This window comes from Carettochelys insculpta, chromosome 4, assembly GCF_033958435.1.
Source record: "Carettochelys insculpta isolate YL-2023 chromosome 4, ASM3395843v1, whole genome shotgun sequence".
Lineage (NCBI taxonomy): Eukaryota > Metazoa > Chordata > Testudines > Carettochelyidae > Carettochelys > Carettochelys insculpta.
Genome location: NC_134140.1, coordinates 110,774,761 through 110,798,127, shown reverse-complemented (window position 1 = coordinate 110,798,127; position 23,367 = coordinate 110,774,761). Strand labels below are relative to the sequence as shown.

Below are 23,367 nucleotides of genomic sequence, written 5' to 3'. Positions count from 1 at the left end.
AAAGAGCTTCTTTCGAAAGAAGAAAGCCAGTGTAGATGCTGCTCTTTCAAAAGTAAATCCCATCTTCGAAAGAATCATTCTTCCCTTTATTTAATGGGAAGAAGGATTCTTTCAAAGATGGGATTTACTTTTGAAAGAGCAGCATCTACACTGGCTTTCTTCTTTCAAAAGAACCTCTTTTGAAATTAGAATATGCAAATGAGGTGCAAAACATTCAAATTTACAATGCATTTGCATTTTCAATTTACCTCATTTGCATACCTCTTTCAAAAGAGGAATGCAAGTGTAGATGCACTTAGGGAGTTGTAAAACCTCACTAAATGACTTGAAGCATCTTTTCTCTACAATGATTTGTCATGGGTTTGAGGATCAATACTTGAGCCCCTTCCAGGGATGGAAGCAAGTGCTGTGCATTTCATAGGGTATCTGGGAATGTTTTCTTTCCAACAGTATAAAGCTCCCATTTGTTGCCAGTAGGATTTTAAGACATCAAGGAAGGAGAGTTTCACCACATATTTGGTGATATCGATATGAATATAGCCATGTATCACTTGCAGTTTACCATACATGTATACAACAATATATACACACACCTGTTCAAGGAGGAATATGTTTCAAAACATTATGTGGCTGAAAGATTTTCAAGTTTATTATTTATTTACGTGCAATGCAATGTATTATTATTAGTTTAAATGCCACTAATTAAAGGCTTCCAGTGCCTGAGAAATTATGTACTACTTTGGGTCTTTGGTGTAACTATCTGGGGCACATATCCACTTTCCTTCTGCTTTTATATCATCCTTGATGGTCTAGTACTCAAGTAACTGTTTTTATGTGAAAGGAAAACAAACCAGTATACCCTTCAAAATCTGTCAGCATTTATGGAGATTCTCTCTGCAATCAAAATAATCAGTGTAAAGTGACAAGTATCAGAGGGATAGCCAAGTTAATCTGTATCTTCAAAAACAAGTCCTGTGGCACCTTATAGACTAACAGATATTTTGGAGCATAAACTTTAGTGGGCAAAGACCCACTTCATCAGATGCGTGAGTGGAGGTTCCAGAGGAAGGTCAAATTTATAGGCTCATAAAAAGGAGGGAATCCCACTCAAGAGGAGGGTCAGAGTTGACAAGGTCAGTTCAGTCACAGAGGATGTGGCTCATTATCAGTAGTTAATGTGGGAGTTGTGAACATCGAGAGAGGGAAAACCAGGTCAGTTCAGTCAGGGAGAATGTGGCGCATTATCAGTTGCTAATGTAAAGGTGTGAACACATGCATCTGAGATAGTGGGTCTTTGCCCATGAAAGCTTATGCTCCAAAATATCTGTAAGTCTGTAAGGTGCCACAGAACTTGTTGTGAGTGTAAAATGAGGCTACTCTCAGGGCTTGTCTACACTACCACTGTCCTTCAAAGGAAGGATGGTAATTAGGGTGTTGGGAGTTTACTAATGAAGTGCTGCCGTGCATAGGCATCCCTTCATTAAGCAAATTCCCCCCGGTGACAACTCCGAAGTTTTAAGCTTCGAAGTACCAGCATGCGTCTAGCCGTGGCGCACCCACTGGTACTTCGAAGTGCCAGGAGTAAGAGGTAAGTTTTGAGGAGTAAGGGGACTTCGAAGTTGCCCTGGTACTTCAAAGTACCAGTGGGTGCACCACGGCTAGATGCGTGCTGGTACTTCGAAGCTGTCACCAGGGCGAATTTGCTTAATGAAGTGCTGCCTATGCACGGCAGCACTTCATTAGAAAACTTCCAACACCCTGATTACCATCCTTCCTTCGAAGGAAGGTGGTAGTATAGACACAGCCTCATTGATTTCTAAACTTATAACTAGCACTAATTTGAACACAGCATTTCTCTTTCTCCTGCTGTGCATTCTGCATTGGCACGGGAGATGTGTAAGAGTGAGCACACCCAAAAACTGAATCTAGGTAGTACTCAACCATTACTGTAAAGTTCCCAGATTGGAGGGGGGTTGGGAGGAGGAAGGAATGTTTTGGTTTTTTTTTTAAAGATTTTTGACCATTCAGATTATGAGTTCACTGTTTGAGATTTGAAATCAAAATCAATTTGAGGAAGATAGTATCTTAATTGCAATATTAAAATACAATAACTTATGTTGACAGATGTTGATGAATGTGCTACTGGGAGAGTCGTCTGTCCCAGATTCCGGAAATGTGTTAATACTTTCGGAAGCTACATATGCAAGTGTCATAAAGGCTTTGACCTGATGTACATTGGAGGCAAATACCAATGCCATGGTAATAAAATCCTCTTATTGCAGTAGAAAAAAATCCTGTTCCATAGCACCTTTAAGACTAACAACTTTATGGGTAGGACCCACTTCATCAGAGTTTTGCATGACTATAAGACTCTTAAGTTTCCTGTAAACCAAAAATCTAAAGATGACTGAGACTGTGTTAATAATCTTATTATGGGTTAAGAGGCTGAAAAGAACTTGCTTTAGTTTATTTTATATTATTTTTTGTGTAGTGTTGGACATAGAATTACATTGATCATGGAAATGGAAAAAGTACATCTAAGACCGAAACTTGGAAATAGTGTCAGATGATTTCTGCAGATTTCAATGGGGGTTGGGGGGGCAGGTCTGGGTCCTTAGTGAACTTCACTCCTTTTTACTCAATGCTTCAGCCGGTGAAGATCATATTAATGACAAGGGGTGCTGGAGATTAAGTTGTGTTGCTTCACATGTGGTGCTCCCATTTCAGTGGAAATTCACAGCACAGAGCACCTGCGGGTCAAGTCCAGTCCTCTGCCCTCACAGCAGACTAAGCACCATCTATATCAGTGTTTCTCAACCAGAGTACGTGTACCCTTTGGAGTACACTGAGGTCTTCTGGGGGTAGGTACATCAGCTCATCTAGATATTTGCCTAGTTTTACAACAGGCTTCATAAAAAACACTAGTAAAGTCAGTACAATCGAAAAGTTCATTCAGACAGTGTCTTGTTTCTACAGGCTCATATGCATTATGCTGAAATGTAAGTACAGTATTTCTATTCCAATTCATTTATTTTATGATAATATGGTAGAAAGTCGGCAAGTTTTCAGTGGGAGTCTTCTATGATATCTTTGCATGTTTTTGTAAGTAGTTTTTAAGTGAGGTGCAACTTGGTATCATGCAAAATAAATCTGGCTCCTGAAAAGGGTACAGTAATCTAGAAAAGTTGAATGGCAATTGTTTCAAGACCTCAAATCATCTTAGGACCATGTATCTCAACTATGGGTACACGTACCCTTAGGGCTACATAAGGGTAGTCTTATTTTTCAAAAGAGGTACTTTGTAAAAAAAAAAAAAAAAAAAAAAAAAAAAAATGTTGAGAAACACTGATTTAGACCATCCCTGACAGATGCCTATCCAGCCTGCTTTTAAGTATCTCCAAAGGTGGATATTCCTTGACCTCCGTAGGCAACTTATTCCACTGTCCTGTCCTCAGAGATTAAGGGGAATAATTTTTCTCCCTCCTTGCAACAACCTTTTAGGTGCTTGAAAGTGTCCCCTCTGGTCGTCTTTTCCAAACTAAACAAAGACAGTTCTTTCAATCTTCCCTCTTTCAATCTTCCCTCATATGTTGTGTTTTCTAGATTTTTAATTATTTTTGTTGCTCCAATTTCTCCACACCATTCTTGAAATGCCCAGAACTGCACACAGTACTCCAACTGAGGCCAAATCAGCACAGAGTAGAATGGAAGAACTACTCTTAACTCTTAACTCACTTCTTCAGATGCTGGTTAACTCACGAAAGCTCATGCTCTAAACTTTTCTGTTAGTCTATAAGGTGCCACAGGACCCTTCGTTGCTGCTACAGATCCAGACTAACATGGCTACCCCTCTGATACTTGAGAATATGCAAAACAGTTCCATGGCACCTTAGAGACTAAAACATTTATTAGGTCATGAGCTTTTGTGGGCAAAACCCTTCCTAGACAGTCATTTCCCATTTTGTATGCATGAAATTGCTTGTGCCTTCCTAAGTGGAATACTTTATATGTGTCCTTATTCAACTTCCTATATACTTTAGCTCATTTCTCCAATTAACCCAGATCATTTAGAATTATGACCCCATCCTATAAAGCAATTTCAACCCCTGCCAGCTTGGTATCACCTGCAGACTTTATAAGTGTACTCTCTATGCCATTATCTAAACTGTTGATGAAGATATTGAACAGAACTGGTTCAAAACTGATCCCTGCACAACCCCACTTATTAGCTACGTCTACACGTGAAGCCGACATCGAAGTAGCTTATTTCGATGTAGCGACATCAAAATAGGCTATTTCGATGAATAACGTCTACACGTCCTCCAGGGCTGGCAACGTCGACGTTCAACTTCGACGTTGGGCAGCACCACATCGAAATAGGTGCTGTGAGGGAACATCTACACGCCAAAGTAGCACACATCGAAATAAGGGTGCCAGGCACAGCTGCAGACAGGGTCACAGGGCGGACTCAACAGCAAGCTGCTCCCTTAAAGGGCCCCTCCCAGACACAGTTGCACTAAACAACACAAGATCCACAGAGCTGACAACTGGTTGCAGACCCTGTGCATGCAGCATGGATCCCCAGCTGCAGCAGCAGCAGCCAGAAGCCCTGGGCTAAGGGCTGCTGCACACAGTGACCATAGAGCCCCGCAGGAGCTGGAGAGAGAGCGTCTCTCAACCCCTCAGCTGATGGCCACCATGGTGGACCCCGCTATTTCGATGTTGCGGGACGCGGATCGTCTACACGTCCCTACTTCGACGTTCAACTTCGAAGTAGGGCGCTATTCCCATCCCCTCATGGGCTTTGCGGCTTCGACATCTCACCGCCTAACGTCGATGTTAACATCAAAATAGCGCCCAACACGTGTAGCCGTGACGGGCGCCATTTCGAAGTTAGTGTCGCTACTTCGAAGTAGCGTGCACGTGTAGACACGGCTATTATGTCCTTCCAGGATGATTATCAACCGTTAATAACTACTCTCTGAGAACTGGTTATCTGACCAGTTATGCACTCATATTATAGTAGCCCCATCTGGGTTGCATTTTCCTATTTTATTGATAAGAAGGTCATGAAAGACGGTATCAAATGCTATGCTTCCCCCTTATGCACAAGACTTGGTATCCACATTAAAGAAAGTGATCAAGTTGATTTGATGTGATTCGTTCTTTACAAACCCACACTGGCTATTACCTATCACCTTATTATCGTCCAGATGAATTTCTTAATTATTTGCTCCATTATCTTTATGTTAAGAATGTCCTGTTTTCTCTGGTGATACAATATTATTGAATTTAAGATATTTTTAAATGATGACTGTTCATTGACAGAGAAGGGTCATATTCCTTTTCCCATGTGAATGATTTGTAGGTGATCTTCTTTTACAGATATAGATGAATGCTCAATCGGCCAGTATCAGTGTGGCAGCTTTTCGCAATGTTACAATACGCAGGGAACCTACAAGTGTAAATGTAAAGAAGGATACAGAGGTGATGGAATAAACTGCCTGCGTATGTAACACACTCCATTCTTTTTCTTTTGGGGCTGGAGGGGTGTCGCAAACTTCAAAGCCAAATGTCAAACACCAAGGCCGTTTATTAAGAAAGCTGAGAAAGATGGTCACAGATACTGTGCTGTAAATTTTGAGATGCAGTAGTATCGGGTTCTCTTTTGCTCAGCCATTTTTGAAAGGTAATAAAGGATCAGGTACTATATTCAAAGTTTTATGAGTCTTAGCATGTCTGGATAAAAATATCTTTCCCTGAAAACTTTTCATTATCAAAAAGAAATCCAATGAACCCTATTCACAGCTTCCTTTTTTAAATGACTATAATTGTTCTTGTGAGCAAATGCAGAAGGTTTGTAAGTGGGGCAATGCCTGATCATATAGTACATATTAGTGTTTCTCCTTTCTGTTGTATGCACTTTAAGTTCTGTGGCAGTCTTATAACTCAGCCAGAGTATGTTTAAGTACTTCATTGAACTGGCGCCTAAATTATCACTATTGGGTGCATGTTACTGGATTTTAAAAGGTATTGAAGTAACTATGTGAGATTTTAGCCTTTTCATGTTTGGGGGATTTTATTAATGGATAGAGCTATTTCTAGCCAATTTGCTGCTACTTTATGTGAAATAAGGCATGAAAAAGATGACTAACAAATGAACATACTATTAAATTACGAAAACAGTGCAAAGAGTAAGATTTGCAGTTTGTGTGATTGACACAATCTCATGACTGTCAAGTGATAAACATGTAAGACTTTGAAAGATCTTTTAAAATAAATTAAGATTCTCAAGAGACCTGGTTTCTCAAGGCAATCAACAGATGTCCTTGCTGATACTGCTAAATCTTTCAAGAGCTTAAAGTACTGTAGATAATCAGGTGGTGTTTGACTTTACTGAGAGACCAGACACAGGTGGACAGAATTCCTTCCAGATGGTTCTCTCAGACATGCTAGAGAGTTATGTTGGGACAGAGATTGCCTCTCTTGATGTTTGCACAGTTCCCAACACAATAGGATACTTATTTTCATTTGAGCTTTTGAGTAATACATAACATAAATAAATAATAAACCCATAATAAAAATAGTAAAATATACACAACAGTTATAATAGTAATTCCTCTTCATTCCCAGTCACATAGGAACTCTCACTTTTGGAGACCAACCAAGTTAACTTTTGTTAGTCTTTCTGTATGGAGATGCTGGGCAAGCTGTGAGACAATATGGTACCATTACGAGGTATATGGCTCGAAGTTTCCTTTTTGGGGGCCAATATTACACCACTTTGCTCCTCCCAGCCTTTTGGCAGAGAGGGGGGACCTGAATGATAGTGACTTGGTGAAGTTCACTCTGTATAAAGCAGAGCCGATGCCTGTTGGCAGGAAGAAGTGTCTTGAATTACAGGTCTAGCCAGCTCTGATTCCTCCAGATGAAGGTATCTGTCCACCAGAGTCAAAGTGGTTTGCAGACTTCAGGTCTTATTAGACTTCTCTCTATTTCAAGTCTCCAAGATAGCAGAAGTGTCCAGAAACATTTTTTTTTCTGGCTGGACAAGAGATTGAACCCTTTCTTCTTAGATGTGTAATTTGTTCTGTTTTGTTAACTCACATCTAGATCTTGTCTATGTGCAGTAGTTGCACCAGTTTAGCAAAAATCATTAAACCCTCTCCACAACAATTTCAATAATTCAAAGCAAACTTCTGTGTTTGGACAGTCTTACATTGGTTTTAGCTTACACCTCTGGATTTATTAATGTGAATTACACCAATATAAACAGTATTGAAATCAGTTAGGTATGTGTACCTAGTTAATAAACCAGTGTTGTGAAATCAGCTAAACATTATAGTTTAGTTACACCAATGCAATTGTGTGTGTAAAACAGGCCCTAGACAATTACAACATGTGGCACCTCAGACTATCTTTGACAGCTTCTTACAGTCTAGTATAGAATGTGTTTGTCCCACTTTTAGAGACAGACAGAATGGTGCAAGTACATTTAGAGTTCCAGTTATCTGGAAGACTCCATCAGTTGTGACCACCTACATTCAACTGTAGAATACTTCAGAATACCAGGGGAGGTGTTTGCAGGGCCAGACCATTGAATTGCCATAACTAGTCTAGCTAGAGGAATTTGCTCCTGCCTGGTGGACAGATTGCCTGTGAGTGAATGCAAGCACTGGTCACTTTTAAAGCTTAATATAAGATGCATCTTTCTGATGAGGCTCTTCCCTAACTGACCCTTCTGGCTAGGTTTTGCCACTTTGTCCATTAAAGTTATCCCATTTGGGGCTGCAAGGGGTTGAGTATGTGCTCTCTATTTTGGTAATCATTTTAATCACATATCCTACTCTCAAGATATCAAGATGTGAGGCACTTTATAAATGCATGTGAAAATATGGTGGTAATATTAATATTAAAATCTGTGGGGCAGGGGGCGGGGCAGGAAATGATGGAAGACCAGTCAAAGGAACTAATTTCAACAAATACTGCAGGTGTATTTGTGTGATATTACCACATTTCAGTGTGTGTAGAGAGATAATCAAATACCGGTTCTCCAATTTTTACTCTCTTTTCAGTTATTCCTAAAGTTATGATTGAACCATCTCATCCATATAATATATTCAAGGGCAATACTATGCTTCCAAAGGGCAGCAGTGGTGTGACCACTAGGATTCCTGACATTCGAAGTACAAGACAGCCACTGGGACCACCAAATATACCAGCCATTATTACAGTCAGGCCTACACCTAAGTCAACACTACGACCTACACCAAAACCAACTACATGGCCTACACCCAAGCCAACCACTAAGTTTGCACCAGAGCCGGTGACAAGACCACCACTGAAACTGACAACAAGGCTTCCACCACCTCCACAACCTACACCATCAAAACCTGCACCAACAGCAAGCACCCTGCAGTTAACAACTAAAGACTCTTCCCTGGTTCCCACTGAAACTTCCTCTCCCCAAGGATTTACAGTTGACAACAGAATACAAATAGAAACACAGAAGCCACGAGGGGATGTGTTTAGTAAGTAAACTCAAATGTTCTTTCTGTAATGGGATGTGTAAATTGCAGGTGAGAGCAAGTGTGGCATTGTACTGTCTTCAGAAAATCATTTCCATAATGGTATGCAGGTTATGAAATAGCAGCTGGTGATATTGTGCTAGCCTTTTCCACTTCAGTGCCCTATAGAATTTTGCCGCTGGACATTGCATGAGTATAACATATGTTGTACCTCTTGTTAGCCTGCTGAAATATATTCCATATTGAACCTTCATGGTATAGAGATAACTGCTGACTTTGGCATTCAAGGGTTGATGGGCTTTGAGTTAGCATTTGAGTTAACAGGCTTTGGCCTAGCACTGTTGAGATCCATTGATTGCATCTTGAATGTTTTAAAGAATAGGTTTAAAGGTTGAGACGCTGAGTGACTATAACACAGGGGCTACGTTTACACTAGCCAAAAACTTCGAAATGGCCATGCAAATGGCTATTTCAAAGTTTACTAATGAAGCCCTGAAATACATATTCAGCGCCTCATTAGCATGCAGGCGGCCGCGGCACTTCAAAATTGATGTGGCTCGCCACCGTGTGGCTCATCCAGATGGGGCTCCTTTTTGAAAGGAGCCTGGCTACTTTGAAGTCCCCTTATTCCCATCTGCTCATAGGAATGAGGGGACTTGGAAGTAGCCGGGTTCCTTTCGAAAAGGAGCCCTGTCTGGACAAGCCGCGCGGCAGCGAGCCATGTCAATTTCAAAGTGCTGTGGCTGCCCGCATGCTAAAGAGGCGCTGAATATGTATTTCGGCACTTCATTAGTAAACTTCGAAATGGCATTTGCATGTCCATTTCGAAGTTTTTGGCTAGTGTAGACATGGCCAGGGCATTCTTTCAGCTGCATGAATGTGAAAGAAATAGCACTGGATGTGTGCACCACTAAGGTGCTGTGTGTATTGTGTGTATTCATATAGTAGTGTCTTTTAATATTTACTGCTAAGCCATAACAAAACACATTTAAATAATTCTGAGGCTTGTGTTATGGAATTTGTCTATAAAAATGGATACATGAACAAACAGCTCTTGATACTGAAGATGCTCATAGTATGAGTAAGTGTCATTTTGAGAGCTGCCCTGAAAGATATCACAGTGTTTCTGTGCAAGCTTTTCTACATACCAGAGATGACACTGCTGATGCATGTAGACAGACATGCCTGCCAAGGAATACTCAACGCCCTATTTCATCTTTAGCATTGTGGCTGCAGATAATTATAGAGATTGGGAGTGTGTGCGCTAGATCAGCCCTTTTCTGAAACAATATAGGAGGGAAACGTTTGCTGTCTCAGAGCAGGTGGGCAGGCACATGTGGGTTTTTTGGTTTGTGTGTGTGAGATTTTTGTTTTCTGCACAGTTGTATCTAGGTTTTTTTCCTTTATAATTATACATTGAAATATTTGTTTAAAGGATTTGTTTGCCTGTTAATATTTTATATGCTGCAGGCAGTTTGACTACTTTAATGGAGTGAACGAGAAACAATTAGGAAAGATAAAAAGTTGTTTCTGCACAGCTCTAAGGATCTTTAAAACTGTTTTTGAAGGGTAATTTTTAAACAATCACCATAACTGTTCAGTTTAAGAAACTGAATCTTAAATATAACTGGTTTTTGTAAAAATATACTTTTACATCCTCAAATGCATTTTAAACAGCATCTGTTAATATTTTTGTTATTATTTGTTTTGAAATAACTTGTTCACTTTCTACAGACCTAATCCGGCAAACATTGAAGCATATGAACAATTTTACTCAGATGACTAGCCCTAAAGTGTTCAAAATAGGGTATAATTATGATACATATGGGCTACGTCTACACGTGCCCCAAACTTCGAAATGGCCATGCAAATGGCCATTTCGAAGTTTACTAATGAAGCGCTGAAATGCATATTCAGCGCTTCATTAGCATGCGGGCGGCAGCGGCGCTTCGAAATTGACGAGCCTTGCCGCCGCGCGGCGCGTCCAGACGGGGCTCCTTTTCGAAAGGATGCCACCTTCTTCGAAGTCCCCTTATTCCCATGAGCTCACGGGAATAAGGGGACTTCGAAGTAGGTGGCGTGCTTTCGAAAAGGAGCCCCGTCTGGACGCGCCGCGCGGCGGCAAGTCTCGTCAATTTCGAAGCGCCGCTGCCGCCCGCATGCTAATGAAGCGCTGAATATGCATTTCAGCGCTTCATTAGTAAACTTCGAAATGGCCATTTGCATGGCCATTTCGAAGTTTGGGGCACGTGTAGATACAGCCATGGTGTAAAAACCTTATGCTGGCTTTTTTCACCATGAGGAATTTCATCCATCAGTATTTATCGGCATTCTTGAATTGTCACAGGATCACTGAATTTCTTGATGTGGTCTGATATCTCTAATTTATTTTCATTTTTGTTTCCTATTGTCTCTCTAAGGACTTGAGTCTCTTCTCACTTACATCAGTGTAAATCAGAAGTAACTACTTAAAGATTACCAGAATTGCACCAGCATAAACTGGTGACTGTGAATCAAGTCCCTAAATTGTCTCTAAAATTGGAGAGTATTGCTTTTAAAATTAATATACCAACTAAAGCAACCTAAAGCTAGTGTTGTTAAGATATTCTTTAGCTGCTGTCATCCCATATTACGAAAGTATTCTTTGTATTTCTGGTGACTGATCCTGATTACTCACAGGAGCCAAATCTACAGTTAGATAACTTCTCAGTCTAGTTAATGCTAGCAGAGAGACCTATTTAGGGTTGATTTATTTATTCATTTATTTAAACTTCAGGTAGAGAGAAGGAAGCATCTTTAGAATGTTACAAGTAATATTATATAAAGTTGTATCTGTCACTTAATTTCTTCTGTGTAGAATGTGCCTGGAATGGTAACATTGACCTGGGTTCATGGTATATTTGGGGTATTGTTCGTATAATTGAGTGTTCTGCAATGGAAGAAAATTCCTTGAGATAGTTTGAGCTTTGAGAAACTAAATAACAATTCCTTTGATAGCACCTACAAGATTTTAGTTCTGTCACACTTATTGAAAAAGTACATAGAATTTAACAGGAATGAATTAATTTGTTTTCTACAAAAATGGAATAGGGTTCTACAGAAATTAGTTAAAATCTATAGAATTCAGTAGTCAGTGATCTCCCATCTACATTTTTTAAAATCATTCTATAAAATTTTATAGAAGAAAGGTAATTTTCTACTAAACTGCATGTTCAGTTTAAAAAACCCTACAAAATACATCTTTTTCTTATTCTATAGTATTTTTCTGTTTTGAGAATCATGCTTTCATGCAGAAATCAAGATAATAGAGATTAGACTTAGGAACATAGTACAATCTTAAATTATTAGAGTTGTCAGGAAGCTAAGGAAATGAGATTCTCTGCAAAACGTGTATCATCTTTACATTTGGGAGTGTTCAGGAACAGCCATTAGCTGTTAGTGAAATATGTACATAACCAGATACAAGTTATTTATCCTTCACTATACAACACAGTCTGATTCTGAGTGGTGCTGTGCACCTGTACTGTTACTGACTTCCACGGGCAACGTTGGTACTCAGCCAGCTTCCATATCAAGGCCATAGACACATGCTTTTAAATCTCCTGTTATCGCTTCTTTTCATTCCATATTAAAGATTTATTTGGTACATGTGAAATCAAAGGTGTGATCAAGAGACAAGGTTTCTTTCATGTTCTAGATGTTGACAATTTGTAGGTAACACTCCTGGGTAACCTGCAGCAGGCTTACTATGATGTCATTTAAAAAAAAACTGTATTTTTGTTAGCACCCAGAATGTGGTGATCACTGTCCCTTCACCTTGCCACTAAACACAGCCCTGTCCTGAAGCGTTCATTAAGTGAGCATATTACGATGTTCACTCTGGAAGTGAAACCTGCAGTCAAGGATGCAAAACAGTTTCCTTTACAGCTATTTTTGTTGCTTGTTTGTTTGGTGTTTGGAGTGCTGAGCTGTTTGTTTGAAAGGCTGTGTGCTCAGGGTGTCAGTTGGAAGCTGTTAGCCTTGATTAGGTTTGAATCGGAACACTGTGTGCTGATTGGCTGAGTTGAGCTGTAGTCAGAGGGAGGGGCTATCAGGAAGGCCAGAGCATATAAACCCTGCTGGCAGGTGACCAGGGAGCCTGCGACCTGGTGCTTGCGAACAGGGTGGTTGCTTACAGGAGGGAGTTTTGAGAGGAGAGTTTAGAGGGGGCTAGTTATTGTATTGCCCTTAAACATAAATCTTTATAATAATCCCCATCTGAAGCATTTACTTAAAATCCCCATATATAATTAAATTAAATTAAATTAAATCAGAGCAGGCAATGGAGGCAGAAGCCCAGCGGCAGAGCAGGGGCTATCCTGTTTCTTGTGTTGAGTGTATGTATGTATGACTACCTACCCTGTGGGCGAGTGGCGTATGTGTGCACTCGATACAAGGAGCTCCTGACCCTCATAGACCGAGTGCGGGCTTTGGAGGCCAGGGTGGCTGAACTGGAGAAGCTAAGGGAGGCAGAGAGCTATGTTGATGAGGCTTTCTGGGACACAGTAGGGCTGTCCCACCTCCAATCTGACAGCCCTGATGCTGTTAAGGAGGATTAAAGGCTCAGGGAAGGAGAGCAGTCAGTGGGAGCAGAGGGAAACCATCCCATAGTTGGGACCCTCCTTCCAGAGGGTGCTATGGTATCCTCTCGCGCCGAGGATACCTCTCTGTGGGAGGAAACGCCAGCTGCTAGGAAGAGGCAGGTGTTAGTAGTGGGGGATTCGATCATTAGAAATATAGATAGTTGGGTTTGTGATGACCAGGAGAACCATATGGTGACTTGCCTGCCTGGTGCGAAGGTTGCGGATCTTTCGAGGCATCTAGATAGACTTATATGCAGTGCTGGGGAGGTGTCAGTGGTCGTGGTACATGTAGGTACCAATGACATAGTGAAGGGTAGGAGAGATGTCCTGCAAGCAAATTTAGATTGCTAGGAAGGAGACTGAAATCCAGGACCTCTATGGTGGCATTCTCAGAAATGCTTCCAGTTCCACTCACAGGGCCAGGCAGACAAGCAGAGCTTCAGAGTTTCAATGCGTGGATGAGACGATGGTATAGGGAGGAGGGGTTTAGATTTATTAGGAACTGGGGACACTTTTGGGGAAGGGGGAGTCTATATAGGAACAATGGGCTCCACCTAAAACAAGGTGGATCCAGACTGCTGGCATTAAACATTAAAAAGGTCATAGAGCAGTTTTTAAACTAAGAGATGGGGGAAAGCCGATTGGTGCGGGGGAGCACGTGGATCAGACGGAGACTTCTCTTAGACGAGACTCCATTGATAGAGATTTCCTACAACTCAGTCAGAAAGAGAAGATGGGAGATGGTAAAGTATGGGCCGGATCAGATGAGAAACGGTCACGTATAAAAAAAAAAAAATCCAACGCATCAGTGACGGGCAGACATATAGATAGTGGTAGTTTTTTAAAGTGCTTTTACACAAATGCTAGAAGTCTGTCTAATAAGGTGGGTGAACTAGAGTACCTCATATCAAAGGAGGAGATTGACATAATAGGCATCACAGAAACCTGGTGGAATGAGGACAATCAGTGGGACACAATCATACCGGGATATAAAATACATCGGAAAGACAGAACGGGCCATGCGGGTGGTGGAGTGGTACTATATGTAAAAGATAATATAGACTCAAATGAAGTAAAAATCCTAAATGTATCAAATTGTTCCATAGAATCATTATGGATAGCAATTCCTTCCTCTAATAGGACTATGGCATTAGGAATATATTATCGACCACCTAACCAGGACAGTGACAGTGATGCTGAGATGTTAAGGGAGATTAGAGAGGCTATCAAAATAAAAAAATCAGTAAAAATAGGGGATTTCAATTATCCCATATTGACTGGGTACATGTCACCTCAGGACGGGATTCAGAGATAAAATTTCTTGATGCCTTAAATGACTGCTTCTTGGAGCAGCTGGTACAGGAACCCACAAGGGGAGAGTCAATTCTCGATCTAGTACTGACTGGAACGCAGGATCTGGTCCGAGAAGTAATTATTACAGGACCGCTTGGAAATAGTGACCATAATATAATAATATTTAATATTCCTGTGTTGGGAAGAACACCGCAGCAGTCCAACACTCTGGCATTTAATTTCAAAAAGGGGAATTATACAAAAATGAGGAGGTTAGTTAAACAGAAATTAAAAGGTAGAGTAACTAAAGTAAAATCCCTGCAGGCTGCATGGAAACTTTTCAAGGATACCATATTAGAGGCCCAACTTAAATGTATACCCCAAATTAAAAAACACAGTAAGAGACCTAAAAAAGAGCCACCGCGGCTTAACAGCCATGTAGAAGAGGCAGTGAGAGATAAAAAGGCATCCTTTAAAAAGTGGAAGTCAAATCCTAGTGAGGAAAATAGAAAGGAACATAAACACTGCCAAATTAAGTGTGAAAATGTAATAAGAAAAGCCAAAAAAGATTTTGAGGAACAGTTAGCCATAAATTCAAAAAACAATAGTAAAATGTTTAAGTACATTAGAAGCAGGAAGCCCGCGAAAAAGCAGTGGGACCCCTGGATGATAGAGATATAAAAGGAGCAATCAAGGAAGATGATGCCATTGCAGAGAAACTAAATGATTTATTTGCTTCAGTCTTCACGGCTCAGGATATTACAGAGGTTCCCAAATCTGAGCCGTCCTTTGTAGGTGACAAATCTGAGGAACTGTCCCAGATTGAAGTGTCAGTAGAAGAGGTTTTGGAACTAATTGATAAGCTAAACAGTAACAAGTCTCCAGGACCAGATGGCATTCACCCAAGGGTTCTGAAAGAACTCAAATGTGAAATTGCACAGCTATTAATGGTGGTTTGTAACCTATCCTTTAAATCAGCTTCGGTACCCAATGACTGGAAGACAGCTAATATAACGCCAATATTTAAAAAGGGCTCTAGAGGAGACCCTGGCAATTACAGACTGGTAAGTCTAACGTCAGTACTGGGCAAATTAGTAGAAACAATAGTAAAGAATAAAATTGTCAGACACGTAGAAGAACATGATTTGTTGGGCAAAAGTCAGCATGGTTTCTGTAGAGGGAAGTCATGTCTTACTAATCTATTAGAATTCTTTGAAGGGGTTAACCAACATGCAGACGGGGGGAATCCAGTGGACATAATATACTTAGATTTCCAGAAAGCCTTTGACAAGGTCCCTCACCAAAGGCTCTTATGTAAATTAGGTGGTCATGGGATAGGAGGAAAGATCCTTTCATGGATTGGAAACTGGTTAAAAGACAGGAAACAAAGGGTTGGAATAAATGGTAAATTTTCACAATGGATGGGGATAACTAGTGGTGTTCCCCAAGGGTCAGTCCTGGGACCAATCCTGTTCAACTTGTTCATCAATGATCTAGAGAAAGGGGTAAGCAGTGAGGTGGCAAAGATTGCAGATGATACCAAGCTGTTCAGGGTAGTCAAAACCAAAGTAGATTGTGAAGAACTTCAAAAAGATCTCAGCAAACTGAGTGATTGGGAAGCAAAATGGCAAATGGAATTTAATGTGGGTAAGTGTAAGGTAATGCACATTGGGAAAAATAACCCCAATTACACATACAATGTGATGGGGGCAAATTTAGATACAACAGATCAGGAAAGGGATCTTGGAATTATCGTGGATAGTTCTTTGAAAACATCCACGCAGTGTGCAGTGGCAGTCAGTAAAGCAAATAGAATGTTAGGAATTATTAAAAAGTGATAGAAAATAAGACAAAGAATGTCATACTTCCCCTATATAAAACTATGTTACGCCCACATCTTGAGTACTGTGTGCAGATGTGGTCTCCTCACCTCAAAAAAGATATACTGGCGTTAGAAAAAGTTCAGAAAAGGGCAACTAAAATGATTAAGGGTTTGGAAAGGGTCCCATGTGAGGAGAGGCTAGAGAGACTGTGACTTTTCAGTCTAGAAAAGAGGAGATTGAGGGGCGATATGATAGAGGTATATAAAATCATGAATGGTGTGGAGAAAGTGAATATTGAAAAGTTATTTACTTGTTCCCATAATATAAGAACTAGAGGACACCAAATGAAATTAATGGGTAGTAGGTTCAAAACTAACAAAATAAAGTTTTTCTTCACACAGCACACAGTCAACCTGTGGAACTCCTTGCCGGAGGAGACTGTGAAGGCCAACACTCTAACAGAGTTTAAAATAGAACTTGATAAATTTTTGGAGGTTAGGTCCATAAATGGCTATTAGCCAAGGGTAAAGTATGGTGCCCCTAGCCTTTAGTCAAAGGCTGGAGACAGATGGTGGGAGACAAATTGCTTGATCATTGTCTTCGGTTCACCTCCTCTGGGGCACCTGGCACTGGCCACTGTCAGCAGACAGGATACTGGGCTGGATGGACCTTTGGTCTGACCCAGTATGGCTGTTCTTATGTTTGTTATTCAATGAGCAACATCAGTGTGTGTTCACAGCACTTGGTACCCTATCTGTTGGCTTTCTGTGCCATACTTCCACAGGGAGCTTTCAAGTGTGGATTAGAAACAATGTCCTTGTATTTGAGAAAGGGATAGAGCATAACATGTAGGAAGCTGTTAAATCCCTTCACTTAGCTCATTCAGAAAAGATGGCAGTTCTCATGTATTCTCCACTATCCTGGCTTGAAGTCTTTTTGTTCTGCAATATCATTCTAGACTGAAAGCATACATAATGGCTACATTCATGGTTCCTACGTAGATGTTAGATTTTTGTGGGATTTCTGTGTCTAGTTAATGCAAATATTACAGTTGGCGATAACCCACCCTTCTGGTCAGCTCTGAATTCCCCACCCCCATTGAAATCCCAGATGTTGTGCTTTTTTTTTTTTTTTTTTTTTGTCAGTGCTAGCAACCCCCATGCCCTTCCAACATCCTGTTTGTGTGAGTAGGCTCTTTGCCCTTTTGTGGGCCTCATTACATCACATTTCCCCTTTGCGTCAGCCCCGTCATCTTTGGGATTAGTCAGGTCAGCACTGGTACACCTTTCCACAGGAGCAAGGTGAAGAGTTGGACATCAGGATTTTTCCTAAGTGCACAGTATGCGTGTATACATACTGTTAGCATGTCAGGTAAGGACACAGCAAGAGTAGCTGTTGGGAGATGGATTACCAGAAGAAAAGGCATCATGGAAGCATTATACATAGCACAAAGGAGCTGCCAGCCTGGCTCTGTTACCACTTGTGGCTGCTGCTGCTGCTGTAAATTACTGGGTAGCTTCAGAGCTCTGTTTCCACTCTCCGTTGTAATGCAAAGGCTAAATTCAAAGTCAAACTTAAGTTGTCCCTCCCCCCTTGTTTTCTGAACCATTGTCTGTGCTATATCCTCTGCCTCTTGCTTTCTTTTCCCTTCGTGTGATTTTTGTTGTGGGCTCCTATCCCCAAGCAGATCACATAGCAAACTGAGGCATGTAGGACAGTCATGTAAAGGAAAGTGTTACAATCAGTTAACCACATACTAAAAATGTGCTCCCCTAATAGGGAGCTGTCCCTAGGAGGATGCACCTGTGTCAGCAGAACAGATCAGACAGAGCCTGACCATATTAAAACCCAAATGCAATATCCTCCTCTTGGATAAATGGCCCATCCTGTTAGTGACATCTCACCAAGACTCACTCACAGTTGGACAAACTGAAGGGGAAAGAAGATGTGAAATTGTCAAACAAAAATTATCCAACATGCTGGGAGCCAAGAAGAGACTGTGGAAATACTTCCCTTTAAGACATGAATCTTTTAATTGTTTCATGGAGCTTAGATATTATGACAGGTGTTTTAAAACTACTGTAGATTAGATAGAGGTTCAAAGCTGCCCAGAAATTTGAGATAGTGCAGGAGACAGCTGGGGAGTGTTTAGAATATTGACATTCCTTTCCTTCTTGTACAAAGGGAGAAGCCACATTCTGAAAGGGGATCAAAATCTGAACCTATTTCTAGAATGAAAAATTAAACAATTGCTCAGTCAAAACCCAGCCAACAACAGCTGAGAAGCTAATTAAAAACTGATGGTCAAATAAGCTGTGTATCGTTTCTCTGCATTGCCAATTCCATTTGTTAGGGTTTATTAAATTTTCAGAGATTTATAACAGCAACGAAGGTCTGTGCTCACGAAAGCTCATGCTCAAAACTTTTCTGTTAGTCTATAAGGTGCCACAGGACCCTTCGTTGCTGTTGCGGATCCAGACTAACACGGCTACCCCTCCAATACCAGAGATTTATAAGCATCCTAAAATTTGCTGTTAAGGCTTAATCTAACATACCAGCAGATTTTCTGATCAGCTACACAGGATTCATCTCAGCCAGCTCCGGTATGCTTAAATCCTAAAGATGACAGTGATTGAGACGGTGTCAGTAAGCAGCTGTTCCTTTTGTAGTTGGCTTGCTGCTAGGTTAATTGCACAAGGTCCTTGTCATTGCTCAGGTGGGACCTGTGAAGGAAGAAAAACTATCAACTCTTGCCTTCTCCGCTGGCTCCACAGCAACAGTTGGTCACCTGGAAGGAAATGATTTGGTTGAGGTCACTGACGATGATGCAGGACTGAGCTGAGGTTGGTGAACTATTTCCAGGAACTGTGCTGGATCTGTTTAGACTAGATTGCCCACTGTACATGGATGATGGCTAGCAATAATACTGCAGTAAGACAGTCATGAAAGATGGTAAAGAAGGAGATGTGACACTTTGTGGCATAGGCTAGTAGGCAATACTGTCGGCTAACAGTCCAACCCTGTTCTGCCTTTAATTCTAATAGCAGCTTACATATTTTAAAGGTGGGCCTTCAGGATGGTTTGTTCCCTGTGGTGGCTAGCCATTGCTGAGAGAAGGGGACTGTGACATAGCTTTCTAGCTGTGCATGCACTTGACAAAGGGTTTGAGGGCAGTGTTCCCTGTAAGCTGAGCACGTGGGAGACAGAGGCTTAAATAGGTGGCAGGATCTGGGGCACTTAATGGAGTGCTGCCTCAGTCACGGTGCTTCAGCATGTGACTGACCAGATCAGCAAAGACAAAATGCTCAGTAACGTTCTTGTAGAAAATACCCATCTCAGGTTTTGGGTTTTTTAATTTTTTTTTTTTTCTAAATCCGTCCTCAGTGACATCTCTGCTTCCCTGACATCGTGTTCCATTTGCTAGATGAAATTCTCGGAAATATCCGTTGCAAAATGTCTCTGAATCTGCTGCTTAGCACTGTCATTTGGACCACTGTAATTTTCATTAGTCTGCTAAATGATGATGGAGATTACTGACTAATGTAGGTTAGACCAGGGGTGAGCAAACTATTTATGTTGGGCCCCGCTTTTCATCCCTGCATTTAGCAGGGTCCTCCCAACATGTGTAATGTCATCCAAACTGATGAAAATTTCAGTTATGGTCAGACAAAATAAGACCAAAAACAAACAAACAAAAACACCTTGTGGCACACGTAGGAAAGTATGTAGAATGTGAAAACATTATTAATCGGTATATAATTGTGCATACACATACATAAAACAGTCACATATTTCAACATTTTTAGTGAGATTGGATGAGCCCAAGACCCAGCAGTCGACTGTGCTGCATACCCCTTATGAAATTTCATGCCACCCAGAAGGGACCTGCCCACCCACTTTGCATACCCCGGGTTAGACTGACATTTAGATAACACGGTCATTTCTGGTAAGGTTTAGGTTACTTTGATATTTCACTCTTTACCAGTATTTACTACAGTATTAAAAAGGACCTTAAAAAGGACTGTCTCATGGTCAGAAACAAAACAGACAATAGTTTGGTTTTTGTTCATGGACTTGCTGTTCTTGTATTCTGAACCACTTAGTCAGATGTAGGAAAATCTTGTCCTGCTATCAGCACGGTATGAAGGAAAACTTGCTGGAATGTAGCATGGTTAATATGGTTAATGTAACATGGTTAATATTAAACTATTCAGGATATGATCCATAGGTATCTTTCTGATGCGCGTGTGCACGCTCGCGCTCTCTCTCTCTCTCTCTCTCTCTCTCTCTCTCTCTCTCTCTCTCACACACACACACACACACACACACACACACACACACACAGAGAGAGAGTAAGTGTGGAGTCTCCTCAAAAGACTGAAAAGGCCTTAGAGTGTGCAACAAGTATGATTGTGAAATCTTGGAATGTATCAAAAGTGCTAAAGGGTAAAGAATAATCAGTTCTGTAGCACCCTAAAGACTAACAAATTTATTTATTAGGTAATGAGCTTTCATGGGTAACATCTTCACACAAAGACTGTGGACTCTGAGGTTATGTCATCAGACCCTAAACTTGAAATAAGATACTCAATTTGCAAAGTGCAAATTGCGTATCTTATTTTGGCATTTGGTACTGTCTAAACAGCACCAAATGTCAAAATAATGTCCTACTTTGAAACATCTCTTACTCCTTCTGCAATAAGGAGCACAGGGATGCCAAAATAGCACGCCCATTATTTTGAAAAATATTTTGAAATAATGAATGTGTTTCACAGACAAGAAGTAGCTATTTTGGGATACCAAGATATCCCAAAATACTTCTGCCATGTAGTCATAGCCTGAGACACTGATGTCACTAGAATAACATTATTTTGGATTAGTTTGGCTCAAGTGCTCTGATAACTTTTAAAAATAAGTTTGGCTTAATGTTTATATGAAATTACATATTTTATTGCTACGTAGCAGCTAGAGCTGAGTCAGAATTTGGCTGCTATACATCAAGGCTATGGTAACACTACAGCACTCTGTCAACACAAGTCGTCATCTGAGGACATTTTCTGACAAAACTTCTGTGGACAGTGTGCGGCCACACACACTAGCCAATTGGGATAGCGCTCGGCTCAGTTGAAAGAGCACCTGGACTCCCTGGCTGTGCTTTCGACAAAACGGGCACCAGGAAGCATAGCAGACAGGGCTGCCCATTGTTGTGGATGCCCTGTCTGTTGAGAGAAGGCCCCTCAGAACTTCCATGTGGCTATTTGTGTCAACAGAATCTGTCAACAGTAGCATTATGCTTCGTGGCTGAGAGGCAGAACATTGCTGGTGAAAGTGCTGATGAACTGTTGACCAAATGCATTTTGTGTGTGGATGTTCCACCAGTTTTGTTGACAAAACTGGGGCTTTGTTGGCAGAATTTGCTAGTGTAACTGTAGCCAAATGGTACACCGCATACTTCCAACATTCTTCCATCTGATTTTTTGCTCACACCGGATCAAGCTACTGTTTTCTCTCTAGACAGGTTTTAAAAACCGTTCACTTTTAAGAGATTTAATAGGATAGGATTTGAACAATTCTACATTTAAAAATGCATTCCAATAGAAGTAATAAGGTTTAGGTCAAAGAAGTTAGTGGGCATTATACTTGCCTGAAGAATACAGAATTTGGGTCTACAGGTAGAATCTCTCTAGTCTGGAGCTCTCTCATCTGGCAACATCCATAATCCAGCATGATTTTAGTTAGCTGGAGGATCACTTATCATGGGTGTGGCCAAGTTTTCTGTGGTACCATAAAGTTTGTTTATGGCCATCAGTCCTGGCTCTTAGTGTTCTGTGCTGTTCTTTAGCTCTAATTTACCCCAAACATCTTCTAAGAACCCAATAAGCAGTGGAAGTGTTGGTAATGCTGCTAGACAATACTGATCTCCCTTCGTTCAGCACCGGTTAGGTCTCAAGGGTGCCGGACTAGAGAGGTTCAATATGTGATTGTTATATTATGATCATGTTGCTTTCTCCAGTGTAGAAAGGAGAGACTGTAAGAGTTTTCCCAAAACCATTATGCTCCTCCAAATGCTTCACCCAAAAGCCTGCATATTTTCCAGGCTCTCAAGAAATCCACCAGCACAAGGCTGTCCAGAAAGAGACTCCATGTCCCTTACATGCCTGGAAGGAACGCACGGTGGTGGCAATTGAGAGAAGGAGGGTCATGGTCTAGCCCCTGACTCTTTTCTTTTTGCCCTTTCTAATATTGATATGTGAAGATGGAACCCTCATAACTGTTCCTCTATGTATTTTGATAAGAAGGTATATTCATAAGAAATTAACCAAGGTTAAATTGTGCTAAATATGGATTGCTCATCTATTTCTTAATTTAATGTATTGGCAACTGGAGAATACATGCATAATTGCTCTAGTATGGAATCTCCTACGTTTAAATTGCACTATATTTTTTTCTTGTTATTTTAATATTGCTAATAACATCAAGCAGTGCTCAATTTCTTTTAAAAACTGAGGGGCCTGTAATTCCCAAACATACTCATGGTACCTCAGCTCCCCAAATTTAAAAGAAGTAACAATAGTCTTTCAAGATTAAAAGCCAGCCTAAGCATTAGTCTCAAGTAGCTGGTGAAAAAATATCTCCCTCTCCTCCTCCCATCCTTTTATGAAGAATTTTACTCAGTAACTTGAAGAATTCTACACAAGTAGTTGATTGGCTCACCCAACTGTGGTCTTCTATTACACAGCCTCCTTGAGAAATACCATGCAGTGCATATAGTTCATGGAATCCTCTAAGGAGGAGGAAAGTTTATATTTAACGTTCTTATCAAGAAGTTGAGTAAAGTGAAAATTACACTGATATGCTAAGTACTCACAAAAAGCTTGGAAAGCTCACCAGTAATCATGTCAAATTCTTTCTCCCACAGTCTCCACTGTGTGTACTTAGCTGTTTTAGAAAAGAGGAGTACACATGGACCATGTTGAGATTCCTGTAATAGGTCTCTTGTTTGCTAGATATGAGTGCAAAGTCTTTTAATTAGAACTCAGTAATGAAAAGGATATTGTAAAACAGTCTCAAAGTTGTCATGGCATTAACATTTGGAAAAGT

The 23,367-nt window shown here is 40.7% G+C and overlaps 1 protein-coding gene across 3 annotated transcripts in view; it reads left to right on the top strand.

Moving 5' to 3' along the window:
• The window catches only part of NPNT (nephronectin), an 89,068-nt gene that overhangs the window by 46,768 nt on the left and 18,933 nt on the right, over positions 1–23,367 (top strand). For all 3 annotated transcript variants that reach the window (XM_074993478.1, XM_074993477.1, XM_074993479.1), the window contains 3 exons: positions 2,125–2,259; positions 5,386–5,508; positions 8,076–8,531. In XM_074993478.1, coding sequence (XP_074849579.1) covers positions 2,125–2,259; positions 5,386–5,508; positions 8,076–8,531 — 714 coding nt within the window. The remainder of the gene's footprint in view (positions 1–2,124; positions 2,260–5,385; positions 5,509–8,075; positions 8,532–23,367) is intronic.